This window comes from Rhinoderma darwinii, chromosome 1 (assembly GCF_050947455.1).
Source record: "Rhinoderma darwinii isolate aRhiDar2 chromosome 1, aRhiDar2.hap1, whole genome shotgun sequence".
Classification (NCBI taxonomy): Eukaryota; Metazoa; Chordata; class Amphibia; order Anura; family Rhinodermatidae; genus Rhinoderma; species Rhinoderma darwinii.
Window position 1 is genome coordinate 165,014,122 of NC_134687.1, and position 25,113 is coordinate 165,039,234.

General features: G+C 39.2%; 1 protein-coding gene across 1 annotated transcript in view; it reads left to right on the forward strand.

Annotated features, from left to right (window-relative positions):
• ALPK1 (alpha kinase 1) overlaps positions 1-25,113 on the forward strand; it is a 183,141-nt gene that overhangs the window by 146,440 nt on the left and 11,588 nt on the right. The window contains exons 4-10 of the mRNA XM_075860525.1: positions 4,005-4,203; positions 6,011-6,070; positions 7,897-7,983; positions 14,931-15,007; positions 17,366-17,461; positions 20,649-20,753; positions 21,613-23,995. Coding sequence (XP_075716640.1) covers positions 4,005-4,203; positions 6,011-6,070; positions 7,897-7,983; positions 14,931-15,007; positions 17,366-17,461; positions 20,649-20,753; positions 21,613-23,995 — 3,007 coding nt within the window. The remainder of the gene's footprint in view (positions 1-4,004; positions 4,204-6,010; positions 6,071-7,896; positions 7,984-14,930; positions 15,008-17,365; positions 17,462-20,648; positions 20,754-21,612; positions 23,996-25,113) is intronic.

Genomic DNA, 25,113 nt, shown 5'->3' on the forward strand with positions numbered 1-25,113 from the left:
TAGGAATGAATTCAGTGAGTTTGGCCTCTCAGCAGCATTCAATAGGTGACAGAAAAATGTCTAATTAGTGCAAGTGGAAATAATAGGGCCACTTGGATTCCATCCATCCTCCTCTAAGTCTGCTTTTCCGAGCAACTCAAAACCCTTTTGTTTGGTAGGTCACTCTCTTTCAGGCTTTTGTGTTATAATCTATGAAGAGGAGAAGTGAAGAAAAAAACTAGATTAGGTGGCAGCCTGCACTTAAATACTATATCCTATCAAAGCCGTAATGTGCTGCTTACAGGTGCTTGGAAACATTCCTCTTTTGTGTTTAACAACAGGTATTCTGTATGCGCCAGGTGTAAGTGTCTTTATTGTCCTGACCTTATAGTATGCTGTCTTCATCTCTATATATGTCCTGCAGTAGGATATGGAGCTTTCCAGCCTACTTAATTGCTTCTTTGAAATTTAAGACGTATCTTCGAGAAATTCAGTGAACGTGCACAATTTTTTGTAGAGGATCGGAAACATTATTACTATTATTATTCATTTATTTTTATAATGTATACAACCATTGAATAGAGCATTTGCATTTTGGCACTCAATTAAATTCCTAATATTTAAGTAAGCAATTAGCAATAAGTATCCAAAAAGAATATATACTTTTTCATATATATCCAAAAATAGATTTCATATAGATTCATACATAGATATACAGCAGGCAATTGCATACTCAAAATCAGGGCTTCTCAAGCTTTTTCTACTGTGGCCTTACTATTCCAGTTCATCGTTATGCCTGGACTGGCCGACCATTTAATGTGTATGGTGGCGTTCAGGGAGGGAAATGTTGGGCATGTTGAAATTCAAAATGCCCGATCCTTTAGTTCGTTAGTAGATAAGCCGTTACCAGAGGAGTCTGGTAGCAGCTATCTTCCTTCTCTCTATTGAAAACACATGCATGCTCGGCCGAGTGTGTATGGGGGAGTTGGGAGGAATAGCTGTTCAGCCGACAGCTATCTATAGTGTATGACCAGCTAGACTCAATGTGCATATCTAGGTACACGTGTATTTTTGCATAGCAATCTTCTTTTCAAATAAATACATTCCCCTTATCTTGAATACACAAATATTCAAAGTGTTTTTTTTGGTGTATGCCTTATCAACTACGTTCTGGGTTATACATGTGCATTTACTAAAACCTAAGCATTTTGTGCAGTGCACAATTTGGCTGTCTTGCCCACAGATTGCATTTTTAAGTACTACTGACCTTAGCACTGTGTGTGTGTAGATAGATGGATGGATGATAGATAGATAGATAGATAGATAGATAGATAGATAGATAGATAGATAGATAGATAGATAGACAGACAGACAGACAGACAGACAGACAGACAGACAGACAGACAGATAGATAGATAGATAGATAGACAGACAGACACAAAGTATTTCCCACTTTTTTCCACTATCCGAAAATAAACTACTGTACTGCACAGTATTTCAACATTTCAAATACAGGCAATATGTTTCATCCGCATTTACAAATTTGTCATTTACTCTCAGTTAGTTTTAATGTTTCATTACTTTGTTTGTACATTTCACATTGAGAATAATGAATTACGGAAATAAAAAAAAAATGCACACTGAGTATTTCCAATACAGACTTACAAAAGTACAGACATACAAAAATATTAGTGTGTCTATTTCTAGATTGTTTTGGGGATTTGTGATAGAAGAGATAACATGTAAATACCTAGAGTTATAAGCAATTTTCTGTACTTGTGTCTTTTAGGCCTTATGCACACTTCCATCGGCCGTTGTACGGCCGTTGTACGGCCGTTAATAACGGTCCCATCACACATGGGCTGCACACTGATGGCTTCCGTGTGCAGTCCGTTGTTTCACGGACCAAATTCAATGCAAAGGCCAAGACTGTTCCATCAAATACGGGCAGGAGTAGGACCTGCACTCCTTTTGACGGAACGGCCACACGGTTCCGTTAAAACAACGGAAGTGTGCATGGCCCGATTGAAATTAATGGGTTCACGGTGCTATCCGTGACAAAAACGGAAAGCACCTTGAAGGAAAAAACTGAAGTGTGCACGAGGCCTAAGTGGAGGGATCCTTGGTTCTTATACTCCTACTGCCTCTTCTATGAGAAAGTGGTATATAGTATTAAAAATTATTAAAAAGCTTAAATAAACATCCTGGGGATTATGGTATGGCACCATTATACAGTACAATTAATGTACCGAAGAGTTTATATTGTTTGGAAATTTCTTCATATCGATCTTAAACATTGTAGACTTCTTTTGAACAATTTGTGTGTAAATGACTTTATGATCTAACGTTAAAGTCTATGTACACTTTTGAAAACGTTTTTTTTTTTTTATATAGAATTGTATAACAGTTTGGTGTAATTTTCTAATTAGTTTGTATTTAAAAATATTTTTACTGTGAGATACAGCTGCTTTGTATCCTTTAGGGTAAGTTCACACGGAATTTTTTTTACCGTTTTTTGACGCGGAAACCGCATTGGAAAACGCGCCAAAAAAAGGCCAAAAATGCATCCCATTGATTTCAATGGGAGGCGGAGGCGTTTTTTCCGCAAGCGGAAAAACCGTTTCGCGGAAAAAAGAAGCGACATGTTCTTTCTTCGGTCGTTTACGTCTCTGACCTCCCATCAATGGGAGGCAGAGAAAGCGTATTTCGGGTGTTATTTGCCCGCGGCGTTAAATGGCCACGGGCGAAAAACGCAGCGAAAATCGGCATGAAGGCAGAGCAAAATCTTTTTGAGGCAGATTTTCTTCCTGCAAAAATCTCCGTGTAAACCCAGCCTTATACAGAGCAGCTGTATCTTGCACTGAGACCTGAATCTGTCAGGTCAGCGGCACTGACAGGTTCAGTGTCAGCGTGTCCTGTGTGTCTCTGACACGCAGGATCCACCTGTTATCGATCACGTCTTAGTTATGAACTAAGATGTGATCAGTAACATCTTGGTCACACGCAGGACCCGCTGTCACTGAACCCGTCAGTCCTGCTGACCTGACGGATACAGGTTTCAGCGCTAGATACAGCTGCTCTGTATACAGGATACAAAGCGGCTATATTTAAAAAAGTTAAAATATTTTTAATAAAAAATAATTAGAAGGTTACAAAACACACTGATAGAAATGCGTGTATAAATAGAATGTATAGTAATTGTGCTACACTGAGGTTTTCTGGTTTTAGTATATAAAGCTTATTTAAATGTATGCAATTTTGTAAAATACTTTGTGTACTAATCTATGCTTTCAGTGATTGAATGGGGAATCTTCATTGTTTACTGCCAAAAAATGAAAATCTGTCCTAGTCATGTGATGAACAAACATGCAGGGCTCATTTCAAGAAACTTTACTGAGCCATACACCTGTGTTATCTGAGGAATTGTTATTAGGCTCCTTTCACACTACCGTTTTAGTATGTTTAGGACTTTTCCGTCAGAGGTGAACGAGAGCCAAACGGAAAGCATCGATTCCGTTAGAATTACCATTGATTTTAATGGTAATTCTTTTGTTTCAGATGCTTTCCGTTTACTAGGATTCCGTTTTTTTTCCACAGAAGCAAAAGTGCTGCAGACTGCACTTTTGCTTGTGTAAAAAAAAAACGGAAACCTAGCGAACGGAGGCAAACGGAAAGCATCTGAAACACAATAATTACGATTGAAATCAATGGTAATTCTAACGGAATGCTTTCCGTTTGGACTCTCGTTCATTTCTCCCTCCGATAGAAGAGAGCTAAACGGAGTTTAACAGTAGTGTGAAATGAGCCTGAGTTAGTTTATTAAAAATTTACATAATTCATTATACAATTAATAGCCTTTTTCTTTACTGAAACCGGGAAACCCCTTTAATATCAATGAAATAAAAGTACTTACTCATTATATCCATTAGTGTAGTTTTGAAAACATCAGTAATATAATGAAAATGATTATGATTATTATTAATAATAATAATAATAATAATAGTAATATTTTCTACTGTTTATAGGTATTTTTGAAGGCTTCTACTCTGGTCCATGACAGTTGTACAGCAGCTGCTATTGTGTTTTTGATTGACCGATTTCTTTACTGGGCAGATGCATCCACAAGACTGTTGTCTTTTGCCAAAGTTTTGCATAAGATTTGGCCCTCCACCCCAATAGCTCCACAGGTGGTTATTCGGCAAGCTCGTATCTCCGTAAATTCAGGTGACGTATCTCTTAGTTGATCTTTCTCTGTTTTCTCAGCTTAGTCCCAATTAGGAGCTACTTGACTTTCAAGAGGACACTCTGTGCCATTATAGGAATGACATTCCTCTGAACCCAGTGGCATCTTTTGAAACCTAGAGCCAGCCTCCCTTTTCTCCAACAAAGGAACCAGGATAAAGAGTTTGTGAGCCAAGAGAGGTATAGGGATTTGTGAAAGGGCGTGGAAAATACTAATTGGAGCTTTTGTCCCCTAACAAATATTCCCTGCTGGTTTCAAACAGGGGTATCTGAACTGCCTTACTTCTGATCAAGAGCCTCTATAACACAAAACACAATCCAGGAGCTTGTTCCGAGATTCTGTTCACTAGGACCACTTGACCAAACAAACAATATAGTTAGCAAAGCACAGGTTCCTTCCTATGCATCCTATGCATCAGGTAATTGTCAACTAAAAGATCTTCGGCTGACAATTAACACCACCAATTCCCCTTCCGCCCTTAACATGCATATTCAGCACAGCCAAATGTGCATAATGGTTTTGGAGGTGGGTTCGATTAATAGCTGCCACAGATCTCCAGTTCTGTTTGTAATAAAAATGTTGGTTGATACCTTTAAAAATATGATCTGCCATTTACACATGCACTCTTTTATGCCTAAGGATATTCTTATGCATACATTTTAGATATTGTGTTTACTTTGCATTTCATTGCTTCTAAAAAATATAGTGGATACAGCACCATTGCTAAAGCCAAAGTTCCAACATAATAGGCAAAATCAGTGTCTACATCATAGTGACAACTTTTCGGAAACACTTCCATGTTTCTTCATCACTCTATCCTCTTCCATTTGGAGGTTACTATAATTGATCAATTAGCGGCTATGCTTGGTAACCCATTGCTCTGCTATGAGAGGGAGCATAGAGAAGCACTGGTCTCTGCTATGTGTTGGCTGTGGTGCAGCAGTGAGAGAACAGAGTAGTTGTTCTGTACGATCAGGTAGAGCTCTAAATGTACAGAAGTGCTGCTGCCTATTCAATCATCTGGGGAAGGCACTGCATCCTAGCCAGTTGCCTTCTGGTGGGACAGGGACCGCCAGTTCGGCATTACCGCCATAGGCATAAGATTTTGATGGGAGGACCCTAAGGATTTTAGCAGGATTTTTTGCCAAACTTGTCTATGAGGAATGGCAGAATTTTGGCTAATGGAATTAAAATTAAAAGAAGGAGACAACACTCATAATCCATTATGATTCATCTATTCACCCATTGCAACATTTTAGCTCACTGTGTAGCCTTTCTCAAGATGATGGCCTATTAGGGAATTCAAGGTTCTGAAAGGATTATTTTTCTTGTCTGATTGTTTTACTTATCTGATGATAAGCATCACCATAAATGTCTTACAGCCACTTATTCTTCCTGTTGTATTGTGGTGTCATGAATGTCGGAGGAGCTGAACATACATTTTAACAGGGAATTGAAAATGATAACTGTATAGCCAAACAGACACCACTCAGACTTTTATCCATTATTAATTAGTTAGACATTTTTGTTTATGCTTTTATCCAAATGTTTTTTTTCAATAACAAGAAGCATGGGAGAAGGGTGAAAGGAGTTATTAGAAGGAGGGGTAATGGGATAGTCCCAATTTTTCTCTCAGTCTTTGCAGAGGGTTATACTTGCTACACTTGGAGAGGGCAGTATAGATATGTAAAGAGGGGGTGTGAGCATGAGAGCATGGACTAGGATTATAAATTTGCATGGTCATGAAATTACTATTGGGCATTAATGAGTTTCATTTTATTTCTACAGGAAAACTTTTAAAAGCTGAATATATATTAAGCAGCTTGATAAGCAACAATGGAGCAACAGGTAGGTAGATCCTAACAGTAATAGCAGTTGTATATTCATATAGCATTATTATGTTTCAATGCTAAACTAAAAGGACTCTAACACTTACTGATATAATAAAAATTCTCTCAAGGAAATTTTCCAAAAGTATAAAAAAGAATATAGTGTATGGCAATCAATAGGGTAAATAATACATCACCACCAAGCCCACAAATTCAGTCTAAATAAGCAAAAACATATATTCTCATTTATAAACATATAATCGCAAATCGATTTCGACACACTCAATTCTAGGATGTCCAGTTCTAGGACACAAATATATAGTCCTTAAATCAACCTGCAAATCTAAGAAGGGTAACTTGTCTGATAAGGGCACATCTGCTCCTGGTGGTTTTCCCTATTATTTTCCCTGATAGACTCTTCCTGGAACCTTTTAGTGTTTTGTGTTAAAGAGGCTCTGTCACCAGATTATCAAATCCCTATCTCCTATTGAATGTGATCGGCGCTGCAATGTAGATAACAGCAAAGTTTTTGTTTTTGTTTTTAAAACGATAATTTCTGCCCAAGTTATGAGCAATTTTAGATTTATGCAAATGAGCTTTTCAATGGAAAACTGGGCGTGTTTTCTCGTTTTACCAACTGGGCGTGTATTGTGTTTTTACCAACTGGGCGTGTTTACTGGTTTTACCAACTGGGCATTGTGAATAGAAGTGTATGACGCTGACAAATCAGCGTCATACACTCATCGTTCCCACCCAGCTTCTTTCACTGCAGACACACAGTGTGATGTCACCCATGGGTCCTTCAACCTTGGCTTCGGACGAGAGTAGATACATCGGCTCCAGGCGTCCGAGAGGGTAATATGCTCGTCTCTAGGGAATTTACTATGCTTACCTGCACAAGGTCATGCTGCTGCAGATTCAACTGTACCCTCTCGGACGCCTGGAGCCGATGTGTCTTCTCTCGTCCGACCCCAAGGTTGAAGGACCTGTGGGTGACCTCATCGTTCCCACCCAGCTTCTTTCACTGCAGACACACAGCGTGACGTCAGTTGAATCTGCAGCAGCATCACCGTGTGCAGGTAAGCATAGTAAACTCCCTAGAGACGAGCATATTACCATCTCGGACGCCTGGAGCCGATGTATCTTCTCTCGTCCGAGGCCAAGGTTGAAGGACCTGTGTGTGACGTCACGCTGTGTGTCTGCAGTGAAAGAAGCTGGGTGGGAACGATGAGAAGTGTATGACGCTGATTTGTCAGCGTCATACACTTCTATTCACAACGCCCAGTTGGTAAAACCAGTAAACACGCCCAGTTAGTAAAAACACAATACACGCCCAGTTGGTAAAACGAAAAAACACGCCCAGTTGTCCATTGAAAAGCTCATTTGCATAAATCTAAAATTGCTCATAACTTGGGCAAAAATGGTCGTTTTAAAAAAAACAAAAACTTTGCTGTTATCTACATTGCAGCGCCGATCGCATTCAATAGGAGATAGGGATTTTATAATCTGGTGACAGAGCCTCTTTAAATATGTCTCTGTTTTATTTGCAAATCTTCACATCACGTCTGCTTGGAGCTTTGATAACCTACATGGATACCGACATTGGAACTATAGGAAAGAGGTGGCTGGAAAACTCAGAGCAATAGAAGAAATAACATTGACGTTTCAACCATAATATTATGAGAAAATACAAATATTGACATTTTAGTCCTAATCTCCCTTAATATGTAACTTTATGGATTCCATTGTTGTCTAAAAAATGGATTGTATAAATGTTATTGTTATTATTTTTAATGTACATTGTGAATTAATTACTTTGACATTAATTTTGCCATTAATAAACAGGCACTTGGAATTATTCTGAAGAGAGTGATAGACTTCTGGTTCAGTCTGTTTGCATACAGATACGAGGACAAATCCTGCAGAAATTAGGTGAAGAATTTTTAATATCATTAAAGACTATAAAAGCCTTTCATTTCTCTTGTCCATAGAGACTGTAGAACGCCACTGTCAGCCAAATCAGTCAGTAAGCTGGTCTGACGGCTCGGCTGACAGCGACTCCTGTATGCCTCTGACACCTCATCTAAGCCTAATACTGATAAACATCAAAGTTGATGAATGTATAATGTTCTCACGTGGCAGATTTGTTGCAGAAATTTCTACAACGTATAATTTTTAAAAATACCATTTAGATTTTACACATTTGAACATACATTTAAAGCGACTACGGTAGTGAACTCAAAAAGTATATGTAAGTCAGTACCTACAGGTGATGCTGACCCACTCTTTATTTTCTTACAGCTTGCTGTTTGACTGCTTTGAAGCTTAGGTCCATTAGGGCAGAGCTGTAATCTGTGACTACAGCTTAGGGCCTGTTCACATCACTGTTGCCCTTCCGTTGAGGGGTTCCGTCGGAGGTTTCCGTTGGGTTAACCCCTCAACGGAAAGGCAAACGGAAACCTAAACTTCCGTTTCCCTCACAATTGATATCAATGGTGACGGAAACCTCCGACGGAACCCCTCAGTGATGTGAACACAGCAATAGCTACGGTGCCTACAGGCAGCCTGAGGTAGTCAGAACCCGCCTCCTATCTTATCATTGGTTCAAGTTACATGGAGAACTGATTTTTATAACAGCAAGAACATCATGATTATAAAGAACAGATTACTAAACCACTAGTGAGAAAAGGAAGATTATCAGGAAACATAGGAAAATGAACTTTAGTAAGGGGAAGCCTGGAGAGTCACTTCAAGCTGTAGTTAGTCATGATCACAAATATAAAATAAATTATTGTTTGATCTTCGGGTTATGCTTATCTTAACTTCATGTTTATGAAGCATACTAGGAGAGAGGAAAAGGCACATGTACAAAATTGCGCACACCCAAAATAATAAGAAAGGGATATATACGAAAAAGGGGAATGAAAACACCAAACATTATTATACACTACATACAAAATATAAAACCATTTAAAAAACAGAAAGAATAAGCAAACCTGTAAAAATGAAACTGGAAGCAAACCACAGACAAAAATCTCAAATAGGATTCCAAATGGGACAATATGAGCCAATATCAAAAGAATACAATAGCCGTATAAAAGGGTCACCCCTGACGAAGCTGCACCCAGAGGCAGCTTTACGCGTGGGGCCATCTGTCCTTATTCCACAGCCTATTTGGGTCATGTATCAGTTTTCTCTATCATGATAATTTCTCTTTAGATCCAATAGCTTCCGCTTTTTGTGCCTAGGACCGTACTGCTTGAGACGACGAGTGGTCAGTGCTGTACCCGCCTATTGCAGATAGGTTAATTATGCAAATATATATATATATTTTTTCCTATTTATGTGGCTATAGTTTCTCCTCATTGGGGTATAGACATCATCTTGCACTCTTGCACTTTATATTCTTGTGTGGTTCAGCATGTGGTTACCTTCCAGGTTTACTAGTTGCACATAATACACTCCGGGCCTGTTCACATCAGCGTTCACTTTCCGTTTCGGGGTTCCATCGGAGGTTTCCGTCGGGTGAACCCGCAACGGAAAGTGAAACCACAGCTTCCGTTTCAGTCACCATTGATATCAATGGTGACGGAAACATTGCTAATGGTTTCCGTTCGTCACCATTCCGGCAGGTTTCCGGTTTTCCGACGGAATCAATAGCGCAGTCGACTCCGCTATTGATTCCGTCGTTAAAACGGAAACCTGCCAGAATGGTGAAGAACGGAAAACATTAGCAATGTTTCCATCACCATTGATATCAATGGTGACTGAAACGGATCTGTGGTTTCACTTTCCGTTGCGGGGTTCACTTGACGGAACCCGTGTCGGAAAGTGAACGCTGATGTGAACAGGTCCTTATACGGCTATTGTATTCTTTTGATATTGGCTCATATTGTCCCATTTGGAATCCTATTTGAGATTTCTGTCTGTGGCTTGCTTCCTGTTTCATTTTTACAGGTTTGCTGATTCTTTCTGTTTTTTAAATGGTTTTTATATTTTGTATGTAGTGTATAATAAAGTTTGGTCTTTTTATTACCGTTTTTTCGTATCCCTTTATTGGGATATTTATTTATTATTTTGGGTGTGCGCAATTTTGTACATGTGCCTTTTCCTCTCTCCTAGTATCCATATTTTTTGCATGTTATGGCAGCACCCCATATAGATTTCTTTCATACATAGTGATGCCCATACGTTCCCATCTTTTTCATGTTTATGAAGCATGACTTAACATCAGAGGGAAAGTGAAAAGTCTCTGAGACCTAATATAGGAAGTTTTATTCTATATGTCAGAATAAACAGTTGTGGACCCTGATGCCGGCTGTATTGACATTTGTGGGTGGTGGTGCGTTATACATTGGATTATTGTGCAAATGACATCACAGTTTTGTGTTAAATAAGCAGTTATAGGAAATCATGCTACAACTGCTTCCATAGAAAACTGTTGCACGGTACTGCAATTGTGGCTTTGTATGCATATAATCCAATGCCACATTTTCCCATGTCAGCTATGCACCAACTGCTTTGTGTTTCTTAGGCCACCTATTAGATATTGTTGAATTTGGTGATTTGGATTCACACAAATTCTCTCGGAGCTTGCAGGAGGTGTTCTGACAGCAGATGCCAAAATTCTTCTCTTTTTCTTGGACCTAGGCCATTGTTTGCCAAACAAGTCCTTAACCCCTTAATGATGCGGCATATTTTGGCCTTCAGGACGCAGCAATTTTAAAAAAAAATAAAAAAAAATTATCACCACATTCCTAAAGCCGTAATTTTTATTTATTTATATGTAGCCGTCTTAGGGCTTGTTTTTTGCAGGACGAGTTATATTTTTGGGTTACATACAACTCATCGATTAACTTTCCCCCAAAAAAATTTAGGATGCAATTTCGCTATTGTTTTTATGTTTCATTTTTTTTACACTGTTTATTGCACAGGATAAACAACAATTTAACTTTATTCAACGAGTTGTTACAGTTACGTTCATACAAGATATGTATATATATTTCTTTATATATTTTACTAATTTTGCACAATAAAAAGTCCTCGCCGCATTCTGAAAGCTATAACTTGTATATTTTTCCATTGCTGTAGCTTTATGAGTGCCCTTTTTTTCCGAGACGATTTAGAAATTTCAGGTGTTCCATTTTGGGGTACATATAACTCATTGATTAAAGGGATTTTCCAGTGAGAAAAAAACTTTATGGCCTATGCTTAGGACAGGCCATCTATATCTCGACCAACTGATCCCGGCAGCCCTGTCGATCAGCTGTTTCAAAAGGGCCGCGGCATCCGCGCCAGCGCTGCTCCCCCTTCATTCCTGTCACTGCTCCGTACTGCGAAACACCGACACACTTGTAGCGGCAGTTCACTGTATTTCTGCCTTAATGGGAGAAGGCTCCAGATGTACACACTGAACATGTCCTTTTGGCCTTCGTCGAGCTGATACGTCAGTATACCTTTTTTTTAAAGTATGAAATAGCATACTAGACCATGCTATTACATACAACGGGATCTCACAAAAAAGTGTACAGTGCGGTACACGTTTTTCTTTAACATGGGAGCGTATAGGTGACGTATGCCACTGTATGACATACATCACAGACTCACAGACATCCGTTTAACCGATACACATCATGGCTTTATAATAGCTTTTCATGTCGTATACATTAAATGGTTGAGATTTTAACCTATGGGTGACGGTTGCCTGTTAAGGAAGGAACAGTGGTATCCGTCAGCCATAGGCTATAATGGTATCTGTTTAATAGATACGTCATGAAAAGGGGTCATAAGAGTTCATGATGTATCTGGTAAACGGATACAATTTTAGTCTATGTTTGACGGATGCCACTGTTAGACATTCGTCACAGCCTACGTTTAACGTATATGACAGGCGCTATTACCAGCGATACGTCAAATGTAGGCTATTTAAAGTAATATGAACAGGGCCTTATAGAACAGCTCCATGTTTTATCCAAAATATGTTCCTGTCCATTGTCAACACTGACAAAAGGTAACATTTTCTAATATTTGAGGCATGCAGTTGATGTAAACTGATACAATGTGAAACAAATTCATATCAGTCTTTTCTGTCTGTCATCCATTTACCTCAATTATTTAAAAAATATATATTATGGAGCTTGTAAAAAGAAAATTGTAAAAAAATCTGATGAACTAATGAAGACTGATGCAAACTCATGCACTATTATAGTCCCATTAAAATTAATAGGATCCATTAACTGATCTGTCATGATCGCTTTTTTTCTTGGCCATCATAGGAACAGAAAAACAAGAAAAACAGAAATACCGGATCCATCGCATGACGGACACCAACGGCACCCTACGGAACGCATTGACTTTAATAGGTTTCCTCGGGTTTCCGTCATGGTGTCTTTCAATGTACTGGAAAAAATAGCGCTGCATGCTGCAATATTTTTCTGGCTTTTTGACTGGATCTGCGCAGTCTCCAACGCAGTTGGAAACATAACCATACAATGCGAGTGTCGGCTGTATGTTACAGCCGACCCCTGACTATAACGAGCAGGATTGCGCTTGAGTGCTATCCCCCTCGATTAACCCCTTAGATTCCGCGGTCAATAGCCACCGTGGCATCTAAAGCATTAGAAAGGGGGGCTACCGCCTCTGACAGCCCATTGGCCCACTTGCGATTGCAGGGTGCCGATGTTTGGCATAGCAGCTTTGGGGCCTAATGAAGGCCCTCAGGTCTGCAATCTTTGTGCTCATATTAAGCCCTGCCCTCCGACTGGCTTAGATTTCATTCTGTGGTGCACGGACAACCGAAGATGCAACAAATTCATTAAGAGTCATGTGCCTTTAACCCCTTTCTGACATTTAACGTATACGCACATCATAGCCGGGTATGGGAAGTATGGAGCGAGTTCATGGGCTGAGCCCGCTCCATACTACACGAGTGTCGGCTGTATGTTACAACCGACACTTCACTGCAACAAGCGGGATCGTGCTCGAGCGCTCAATAGCGACTGCGGCATCTAAAGTGTTAAAAAGAGGGGGGCAACCCTCTCTGACAGCCCATTGCCCCTCTCCCCCATGATGCAGTCGCGGTGTGCCAATGGTTGGCATGACAGCCTTGGAGCCTAATAAAGGCAGCCAGGTTTGCCTCTGGCAGAAGAAGCCTGTCAGAAACACGATATACTGCAGTACATTAGTATTGCAGTATATAGTGCTAGCGATCCAACGGTCGCTGGTTAAAGTCCCCCAGGGGGGCTAATAAAAAATGGAAAAATCAATTAAATAAAGTTTTTTTTTCTATGTACAAATATAAATGTTAAAAGTTAAAAAAAAAAAAACGTTTCCCATTTTCCCCCTAAAGCATTGTTAAAAAAAAAACATAATTAATATAGCCGCGTGCTAAAAGTGTCAACTATCAAAATATTACAAACACAGTAAAGAGAAGTCGGCACCACTCTCAGGGTATGTGCACACACAATAATTACGTCCGTAATTGACGGACGTATTTCGGCCGCAAGTACCGGACCGAACACAGTGCAGGGAGCCGGGCTCCTAGCATCATACTTATGTACGATGCTAGGAGTCCCTGCCTCTGCAGGACAACTGTCCCGTACTGTAATCATGTTTTCAGTACGGGACAGTAGTTCCACGGAGAGGCAGGGACTCCTAGCATCGTACATAACTATGATGCTAGGAGCCCGGCTCCCTGCAGTGTGTTCGGTCCACTACTTGCGGCCGAAATACGTCCGTCAATTACGGACGTAATTAGTGTGTGTGCACATACCCTCAGTCTTCACAGCATGGAACAAGCAGATAAATGCAAGTGGAGTCAGGGTTTCCTCATTTAAGCAAACTTCGGGCGGTGCTCAGCATAAAAACAGACGGTCTTGTAGTATGATATGAATCAGAGAAATGAAAATGCGGCACTCACCCGTTTGCAATTCTTCTTAGCTTTATTATGTCATCTTGGTAAAAGTAAAAGCATTACAGGGAGGACAGCTAGTTGTAGGTTACAGCCTGTTTCGCGCTTCTTCTGACCTCAGAAGAAGCGCGATCTCTAGCGCGAAACAGGCTGTAACCTACAACTAGCTGTCCTCCCTGTAATGCTTTTACTTTTGCCAAGATGACATAATAAAGCTAAGAAGAATTGCAAACGGGTGAGTGCCGCATTTTCGTTTCTCTCATTCATATCATATATCATATATTTAACACATACGGTGAACGCCATAAAAAAAGTAAATTTCGCTGTTTTTTTGTTTTTTGGTCACCTCATCTCCCACAAAAAATGGAATAAAAAGTGATTTCAAAACTTGCATGCACCCCAAAATGGTATCATTTAAAACGACAGCTTGTCCTGCAAAAAATATGTTCTCATACCGCTCAATCGCAAGAAAAATAAAAAAGAGCCATTTACAGTTCATTTTTCCTTGTTGAAATATAAAAAAATACGTATAAATTTGATATTGGCGTAATCGTATTGACCTGCAGAATAAAGTTAACATCTATTTTTAATTGCACTGTGAACGCTGTAAAAACAAAGCGCAAAAAACAATGGTGGAGTCGCTGTTTTTTTTTTCATTTTCCACCCCACAAAGAATTGTTTTCCCGTTTCCTAGTACATTATGGTACATTAAATAGTGCCATGAAAAAATACAACTTGTACCGCAACAATCAAGCCCGCATAGGGCTACATCAACGGAAAAAATAAAAAAGTTATGACTATTGGAAGGTGGGGAGGAAAAAATGTAAAAGAAAATCTGAAAAATGGCTCTGGCGGGAAGGGGTTAAATACATTTGTCCAGGGACCCTCTGTAGTCTGTGTATGCCCCTGCTTTGCACCTGTGTATTTATTGCATTTGATTAATTAAAACATTATTCTTTGTGGATTTCAGGCATGTGGTACGAAGCAGCTGAGTTGATCTGGACCTCTATTGTTGGCTTTTTCGAACTCCCCATACCTGACAAAAAGGTAGATCTTACTGCATTTTAATGAGCTACGCAGGCTAGTAGAGCTGTGATTGATGCTCTTGTAGACCGACAATTCAGACTTCTTTCATGCTACAACATCAGAAAGGTGGGAGTAGCTTTGTGTGTTCTCTCCACCTCTGTAATCCTTTACTTTTTTTAAAAAAACAAAAAACTAAAGTGATAGCTTTCGAGTGAGGCACAAAAGCAAGTCATATAATGATAGGCCAGTCTCAGGTGCAATTATATGGTTCTTTGCTCTCTCTGATAATGAGATGCAAGGAGGAAGTTTTAGCTTGCTAAGTAATCTGTGCCACTAATTACTGCTTTAAGTAATTGATCAATTATTATAGTCTCAAAAAGAAGAAGCAGAAGGAAAGCACAAGGAACGTCTAATAAATTCAGTCCCCAAGAAGTAACTAAACTTTAAAAAAACTTTTGTCGTGTCATAGTGATATGTCAGATATACACTATACACACCACACACTATATAGACTTACACTATACACACACTATATACACGCTATAAATACTTACACTATATACACTATAAACACACACTATATAGACTATATACATACCACACACTATATAGACTTACACTATATATACACTATACACACACTATATAGACTTACACTATATATACACACACTATACACACACTACATACACACTATATACACACATACTATATAACTTAGCACACACTATATGCACTATACACACACACTATATGCAATATACACACACACTCTACACCCACACTATATGCACTATACACACACACACACTTTTTATGAACTATACACACACGATATACACTATACACACACTATATACACACTATACACACTATATGCACTATACACACACACTATAGGCACTATACACACACTATACACACAGACACTATATGCACACTATATTCACTATACACACACACACTATATGCACTATACACACACTATGTGCACTATACAGACACACACACTATATGCACTATACACACACACTATATACACACACACACTATATATACACTATATACACACACATACACACTATATGCACAATACACACTTTACGCACTATACACACATACTATATACACTATACACACACTATATACACTATATGCACTATACACACACATACACACACACTATATACACTATGCATACACACTGTATACACAATATACACTATACACACACATACACTATACACACACACGATATACACACACTATATGCAGTATGCACACATACACACACTATATACACACACTATATGAACTATGCACACACACACTATATATACACACTATATGCACACACACACACACACACACTATATACACTACACACACACACTATATACACTATACACACACTATATACACACTATATGCACTATGCACACACACACTATATACACACAATATATGCACTAGGCACACACACCACACTTACCAGAGCCTCTTCATCTGCGGTGCTTGTGCTCTGGCAGCCTACAGGACCTTGATCATGTGACTGTGATGTCACCACAGGTCCTTCATCCCCTAATTGCAGTCTTGCCGTTATCAATCAGCTGCTGGAGGTTTAGTCAGGTGGGACAGCAGCACAGAGGAGCAGACTGTCAGGGAGAGTGACTCCAGCACCTGCCCATCACTATCTCTGACAGTCTGCTCTGTACAGCTGATGTGCTGTGCCTCGAGCCCCCTGTTCCCTGGCCTAGCCCGTCCCTGCAAATGCCTCCCCCTGCACCCCCTCCACCTCTTCATCAGCAGGTGTGATTGATGACCGCTAGAATGTGGCCAACAGCAGCCCTGCATAGTTTATTGAGGTTATGTGCGATTCAGGCGTCCTTGGGCCCCCTGGGAGCCTTGGGTCCCGAGCGGCCACCCGAACCACCCATATGGGGATCCGCTACTGAGAACATCATACAGAAGTAATGAGCAGTGTAGCTGACAATCCAGCACTGGGGCGACATATAAATCTTATCAGGAAGCTGCAGCACATCTGTGTCTCTCTTCTCACTCTGCTCCTGCTCCCCCACCTGTTTCCATAAACTTTTATGGGTAGCTGTAACCTGATCCCTGAGAGTCTGTCTTGTCTAAGAAGAAAAAGACAAAGCAGTAAATTCAGAGTGAGTGAACAGTTTTGAGGGGGGGGGGTTTGATAAGTAGGGTGAGGTATTTTTCTCTAATAAGATATATTACAAAGTTTCTTATATTCGTTTGCACAATTGATTTATGCAAAGTTTGTTCAATGTGTAATGCCTATTTAATAACTTCATAGTCATCATTTATATTCTTAAGTATGCCACTCCAAGTTTATTTGTATTTGTTTATTTTAAGGGAATTGCAACATCTCTTGGTGTTTTAGCTGACATCTTTATATCTATGAGTGAGGAAGACTATCACAGGTTCAAAACTAGTACACATGTGGGATTGGTAAGTGTTACATTATACATCTGACTTTGAAAGTTTTTTTTATTCTGTTTTAGCATTGCTTTCACAACAGATAGAAACAGAACATTATTCATATGTTTCTCTTCCCTGTAAAATCGTAAAACCTATAGTGTATAAAAAATATGACTTCTCATTTACTTAAATATGGTACAGTAATGTGCATTTGCTATTCCCTTGATATCTGTAGCATTAAAGGGAACCTGTCACCAGCATTTTAGCTATAAAGCCAGCAATAACTGGTGAAAGTGGGTGAAAAATCATTGTCATCTAAGCTATAAATATGTTCTAAGTAAGCTCTGTACCTTTAGTATTCCGTTTTTCAGTGGTCCCACGCCGTATGCAAATGAGCAGAAAAGAGTCAAATCTTCATCTGAAAAGAGTCAGATTTTCATTCCTCCAGCATCTCAGAGTGGACTCCACCTCCTTCTTTTTGATTGACAGCTCCTTAGCCAGTCAGGGCCGGACAGGTGCCGGCGGTGGGCGGGGTTAAGAAGCTGAGTCCCAGAGGGAAAACTAATTACCATAAAAGGCGGGAAAAGTTTAAACGACTACATTTACTGACAGAGGAGGACTTCAGGAAAGAAGAGAATAGGAACGAACTCTGGACAGCTGCGGCCATTGAGGGGTCAGGCGAGTTTGACAGGTAAGATGTTGATGACAGGATCCCTTTAAGTTGTTAGGCCCTGTGCAGATTTTACAGTAGTTGTACAGATTAGAGTACCAGAAGAAATTACTGTAAAACAACATCACAAAGGGAGATCCCCCAATGTTCAGACATTTACACCTTAATATTCCACATATTGTTTTATATATGTCGGAATTTACAACTCAGAAGGCTGTAGGCGCAGAACGTCTAGCACCTTCAACTCCGTCCATCAAGGTGGCCACACCTTAAGTCATGTATTGGTTTAAAATGTTTTCTGATCATACCAAAATAGGCAGAAAATTACAGTGTGCTTGTCACAATATCTAGAAATCTCTGTAGCCTTTCCCTTGTCCCTCCGTGGGTATCCTCCTCACTCGTTAACATTTAGGCCTCATGCACACGACCGTGCATATGCGGCCATACACTATACTAGCAATTGCGGATAGTATAAAACACATGCTAACCCATGGGCAAACCTATGTTTCCATGGTCTGTGCATTGCTCGGTGCCCGGAACGCAAAAAAAAATAGGAAATGTCATTATACAGTCTGCAATTGCAGTCCGGGCTCATTGAAATCAATGCACATTTTATGTGTGCACCGTCTGTGATTGCGGACGGCCTGCGGATGACACTCCGCTGGCCATCCGTGCCATAATCACGGACCGTGCACACAGGTAAGGTCGTGTGCATGAGGCCTTAGTGTATTCATATGTAAATGTTCCCTGTTGCAGAAGCCCTTCCCCGAGGGTCGCCTATAGGCACAACCCTTCTGTACCTAAAGATAAATACATCTCTCTGTGCTTGTATGTGTATATATATATATATATATATATATATATATATATACATACTAGTCCTTCTCAATGAATTAGAATTTCATAAAAAAGTTAATTTATTTCAGTAATTCAATTCAAAAAGTGAAACTCATATATTTTATAGATTCATTACACGCAGAGTGATTTATTTACAGAATTTTTTTTCTTTTAATGTTGATGATTATGGCTAACAGTTAATGAAAACCCCAAATTTAACATCTCAGAAAATTTGAATATTATGTAAGCCCAATTTCAAAAATGATTTTTAATACTGAAATGTTGGCCTACTGAAAAGAATGTACAGTATATGCACTCAATACTTTGGTTGGGGCTCCTTTTGCATGAATTACTGCATCAATGCGGCGTGGCATGGAGCTGATCAGCCTGTGGCTCTGCTGAGATGTTATGAAAGCCCAGGTTGCTTTGATAGCAGCCTTCAGCTCGTCTGCATTGTTGGGTCTGGTGTCTCTCATCTTCCTCTTGACAATACCCCATAGATTCCCTATGGGGTTTAGGTCAAGCGGGTTTGCTGGCCAATCAAGCACAGTGATACTGTGGTTATTAAACCATGTATTGGTACTTTTGGCAGTGTGGGCAGGTTCCAAGTCCTGCTGGAAAATTTAAATTAGAATCTCCAGAAAGCTTGTCAGCAGAGCATGAAGTGCGCTAAAATTTCCTGGTAGACGGTTGCGTTGACTCTGGACTTGATATAACACAGTGGACCAACACCAGTAGATGACATGGCTCCCCAAACCATCACTGAATGTGGAAACTTCACATTCACTTCACTGGACCGCAAGAAACTTGGATTGACGCCTCTCCACTCTTCCTCCAGACTCTGGGACCGAGATTTCCAATTGAAATACAAAATTTACTTTTATCTGAAAACAGGACTTTGGACCACTGAGCAACAGTGTTGGTCCACTGTGTTATATCAAGTCCAGAGTCAATGCAGCCGTCTACCAGGAAAATTTAGAGCACTTCATGCTTCCCTCTGCTGACAAGCTTTATGGAGTTGCTGATTTAATGCAGTAATTCATGCAAAAGGAGCCCCGACCAAGTATTGACGGCATATACTATACATACTTTTCAGTAGGCCAACATTAGATTTTAAAAATAATTTTTGAAATTGGGCTTATATTATATTCTAATTTTCTGAGACGCTAAATTTTGGGTTTTCATTAACTGTTAGCCATAATCATCAACATTAAAATAAAAAAATGCTGGAAATAAATCACTCTGTGTGTAATGAATCTATATAATATATGAGTTTCACTTTTTGAATTGAATTACTGAAATAAATTAACTTTTTGATGATATTCTAATTCATTGAGAAAAACTAGTAATTAAAGTATTGTAACGTATTGATTTTGAACAAAATGTTTAAATCATATTTACTTTTTGCATTCTGAATTGTACATATTATACTAATGGTTTTATAGTGGCTTATCACAATTCTTTAGATCTACTTGAGTGGCTAACTAAATTATGGAAATTAATTTATTGGCATAAATTGTATGTGCAATATGGAATAATTTATATAACAAGAAAGAGCAGCAAACTTATAGACATAAATTGTATATTTACATGTTAGTAGATTATCCTATATGCATACGGGTCATGTTTTAACTGTTGACTCATACATACAGGTTTACGCCACTGTTATGTTGTGCAGATCTTACAGTACTTGTATGTTTTCATTGACAGACTTTACTGGAAGAGTATGAACATCGATTATTGTCTGCAGCAGAAGCGTGTAAACTGGCTGCAACCTTCAGTCTATACACACCCCTCTTTGTCCTGACCAATTTGGTAACTGGTTATTTCTTTCAATAATAAAATATGTTGCTTTGTTATTAAATAAATGTATCCTTGTTTATGCTAGGTAATATCAATATAATGTTTTTTATATAATTGATAAAATTACAGGAATAACAATTCTTTTTTTTAGGAAAAATAAACCTTGTAGCTGTGTCATTTTTCTATATCCACCCTCCCCTACGCCATGCTCACAGGGGTTCAGGTAACTGAGATCTGGGGTGCTGTGTTGTATCTTCCTCACATGCGGTCCAGGAATTACATGCTCTACATGACTGACAATGAAACAGCAATGTAGTTACCAGTGAATTACTTTCACTGAGGAAACCAAGCGTGCGCCAAATACAGCAGTCAGCCGCCATTGAAAGACATAGCGCCAACGACTGGATACACCAAGTACCAAGAGTACTAAGTACCTGATGAAGTTCTAAGTTATGACCAAAACGTTGCACGCACTAAGCCTCTGGCATCAACTATTGATGAAATAAATTTCAAGAATTTTCAAAAACCACTAACTTTTGTGCCGAATACTTCTTTGCAAGCCTGGACAGAGTTAGGGAGTCAAAAAAACATTTTTGTTTGCTCTGCGAAGCCACTGTGTTGTGTACCGGGACCATATTTTGTATGTAAAAATCATGTTTTCGTTTTTTTACAAAATCACTACGATCAAGATCCAACAAAGATATTGGAGCTTTTTTAGCACATATAATAGTAATGCAAATTTGTTTCAACCCTTGTAATTTTTAAAAAAAACAGAGATAATTTCTTATGCATCACAATACTGTACATCAAGAGTAACTGATGATCGATTACTAATATTTAATTATATTTTGTCATTTTTCCTATTTCCCAGAACATTCGTGGTGCATGTTTATTATCATACAGCTTGTCAAAAGATTGTCCAATTGAGAAAAGGTCTTTCTATCTCTCTGAAGCTAAGGAATCATTCCATATTGGCCTCCTTACCAAAAAGAGAGGAGACCGTGTGATAAGTAAGCAAGAGCTTCACAGCTTTGTCAAGGCAGCCTTTTGTCTTGTAAATGTGCACAAGTGGCTTAACGGCCAATCACCCATAAATGAAGACGTGAATCTACTTTGTAGAGAAGCCATGGAGAAACTTGCAAAATATAACATGTTACCAGATAAACGAGACAAAGGAGACTTATCCATTGATATCACGTCTCTTGTAAGCTCCATTAAAGAACATTTAGATGTACAACCATTCCAGAATTTAGAGGACAATTGTTATGTTCCAGACAGCTACAAGGATTGTGTGAAAAAAAATCTTGTAACTGGAAAAGTCAGTTTTACAAAGTTGTTGGATATGTATTCTCATCATCACAATTCTGTTTGTGAAGTGTTTGACACTACATGCAAGCAGCATGTCGCAACAGATGGAGTAAGATCAGGTGCTTGCGTCACTGCCTTGAAGACTAGTGATACTATAAGCACAATTGACAACACTTCCAGTCACACGGATGAAAAAAGTGATCGTTCAGATGAAAAGTCGTCTAGGAGAAGAAAATTAGTACGTTCTAATGCAATTAGTCACTCCTTTGGTGATAGCAGTAGAGGAAAATTAAGTAGGTCCCACAATAGCAGCCACAGTATAAGCTCGTCACAATCCTCTTTCAGTTGGGAACACATCCCTATGCAAAATGAAAAGGAACATAGTAAACCAAAGGAAGTGAACAGTACTTGCTCTTCACATAATCTTGGCGAGTGCATCCATGGAGACAAATGCATTGAAGCACATTTTCAGGGACTCTCAGTTGAAGAAAACCAGATCTGTGATAAACAGCCTAGCTGTTCCTCATATAAGCAACCAGGTGAATTATTTTCCAATAATTCATGTGATCCAGGCTCCAAAACTGGGAAAAATGACAATACATTTTCAGAAGCAATGGCTCTCAAACCTTTGGTGCCTGCTGTATCACATAATGCAGACACTACTCAGTCTTCAGATGATGAAGCATTTGAGTTTGTTGACCATTTTTCGGAGACAACTTCTTTAACTAACATCAATAACTCATTCAATGCAGCAGGAAAGCATTGTGTGTCTCAGAGTGGTTTTACAGAAGAAAAGCTTTCTAATATATCTGACTTAACAACTGCAACAACAGATACTGCAGATGATATGTTCATTGGAATAGACAGATACATGGCAATACAATCAAGTTCATCAATTGGCAATGCAGGGCAAACAGTAATGCATGGAATTGACATAAAAACGGAAACAGAAGATACTACAGATAATGTACTCCCTGGAATCTGGCAGAATAACTTGATATCGACAGGCCCATCAATTGATCTTGGAGGACGTACACTGGTTCAGGGAATTGATATAAAAGCTGAAACAGAAGATGGTACACACAATTTTAAGGCACATCAAGATCCATCAAGGTGTCATGAAGAACAAACAGTAAGTCATGGAATTGACATTAAAGCTGAAATACAAGATTCTACAAATAATAGAATTCATAAAATCCTACAAGCCTATCCTTATTTCCCAGATGGCATTGTAGGACAAACACTTTCTCTTGGAGCTGAAGTAGAAACTGAAACAAATACAAATGAAGTACATAATGAAATATCTAAGAGCACACAAGCCGGTTCTGCAGAACAAAAATTGTTTCACGGAATTGTCAAAGAATCAAAAACAAAAGATACTGCAGATGACGCACTGAATGAAAGGAAAGCGTCTATGCCGGTGTCTTCAGGTGCATCTACGTCTGTGATTAGCCGTCATACCTCTGACTCAAGTTCTGAAGGGAGGTTGTTTGTCACAGAGGACAGTTTGGAACTGCAATTTCTTAACCAACAATGCTCTGTAGAAACTTCTGGAAGAACCTCTTTACCTCAAAGGAACAGTAGATTAAATTTGTCTTCTCTAAAAAAACGCAAAGCACAGTTGGTAAACAGCATTGATCCATGTGAGACCACGGAAGAAGGAGACGATAACTTAAGTCTGGTTTTCAGTGACAGCCATGGATCTAGCTCTTGGAGCAAAATAAGTCAGTTTTCTGGATCTTTTTCAGAGTCAAATTCATTTTTTAGTTCAAGTGCGAGTTCTTTTGTTATGCTACCAGGACTAAATACTGAACAGATGCATCAAGCTCGTTCTCTAGACAACTCTGATTATGAAGAACTTCTTGCTGGCGTAAGTCATAATTGGCTGCTGAAGAGGCTAGAAAATACAGGTGTATTTAGCTTCAAGCATTCACAAAAGACGTATAGTAAGTAGAAAGTAATGTTATATTAAATGTTTTTTATTTATTATTATATAATTTTGTCATTTTGTAAAGGTGATGTGTAGGTATTTGTGCATTTGGCACACTCTGCTCTATTAGGTTTGGTAGGTATAATGGTTGTTGCTCTCTATATACCTAGAAATTTAGCTGCAAAGTATGACATTTTTTCTTTTTTCTTTTTGTTAAAGCTAAGCATAAGTGATAAATTTGTGCATTTACATTGCTTTTTTTATGTGCCTAATGTCTGCCTGTATGTAACTACTACCTCTCAGCTGTTTTGAAGGGGGTGCAGGGCTCGTACGAGCGCAACTTCCCCTTCATCCCGGTCACTTTCTCACACTGTGATCGCCGACATGAACGTGTATTATTAAGCTGGGAAAGGCCAAAAACAGTGGCCCTTCCCATCCTGGTAATGCTAGGCTGCTGCTGCAGTGTTGTATCTGGCTGGTTATGAAAATGGGGGGGACCCCTCGTCATTTTTTAGAAAAAATAAAATAATTGGAATGTGAGGTTCCCCCATTTTTATAACCAGCCAGATACAACATAGTAGCAGCAGCCTAGCATTACCAGGGTGGGAAGGGCCACTGTTGTTGGGCTTTCCCAGCCTGATAATAACAGCCTATGGCCGTGCCAGTACCCCTCCGTCACTACAGATGGTCGGGTACTGGATCGTACTCGGCTCTTCCCGGTACCCCTGGTGGCGGTGGGTACCAGGGTAATAATGGGGGTTAGTGTTAGCCTCTTCATGTCTAACATTAAGCCCGCCTTAGTAATTGACGTTGTCAATCAGCCAGCAGCTATTACTAAGGTGGTAGTAATAAAGTTTAAAAAAATGCATAGATAATATATTTTATTGAAATAAAAATCCCACACACAACCCTCATTAATCATTTTATTGAGAATAAAAAAACGCCGTTATCGAAGTAGTCCTCGAATCTGAAGTAGTCCAACAACCGAACTTGTAAAAAAACACAAGTAATTAGTAACACATAAAAAAGCAAAACAATTCTTATACTTACCTTTTTCTGGGTCCAGTGCTGGAGCCGCAATGTCAGCGAGCTGAGCCCTATAACTAATCCTATCATGTGTGATACTATCTGCTG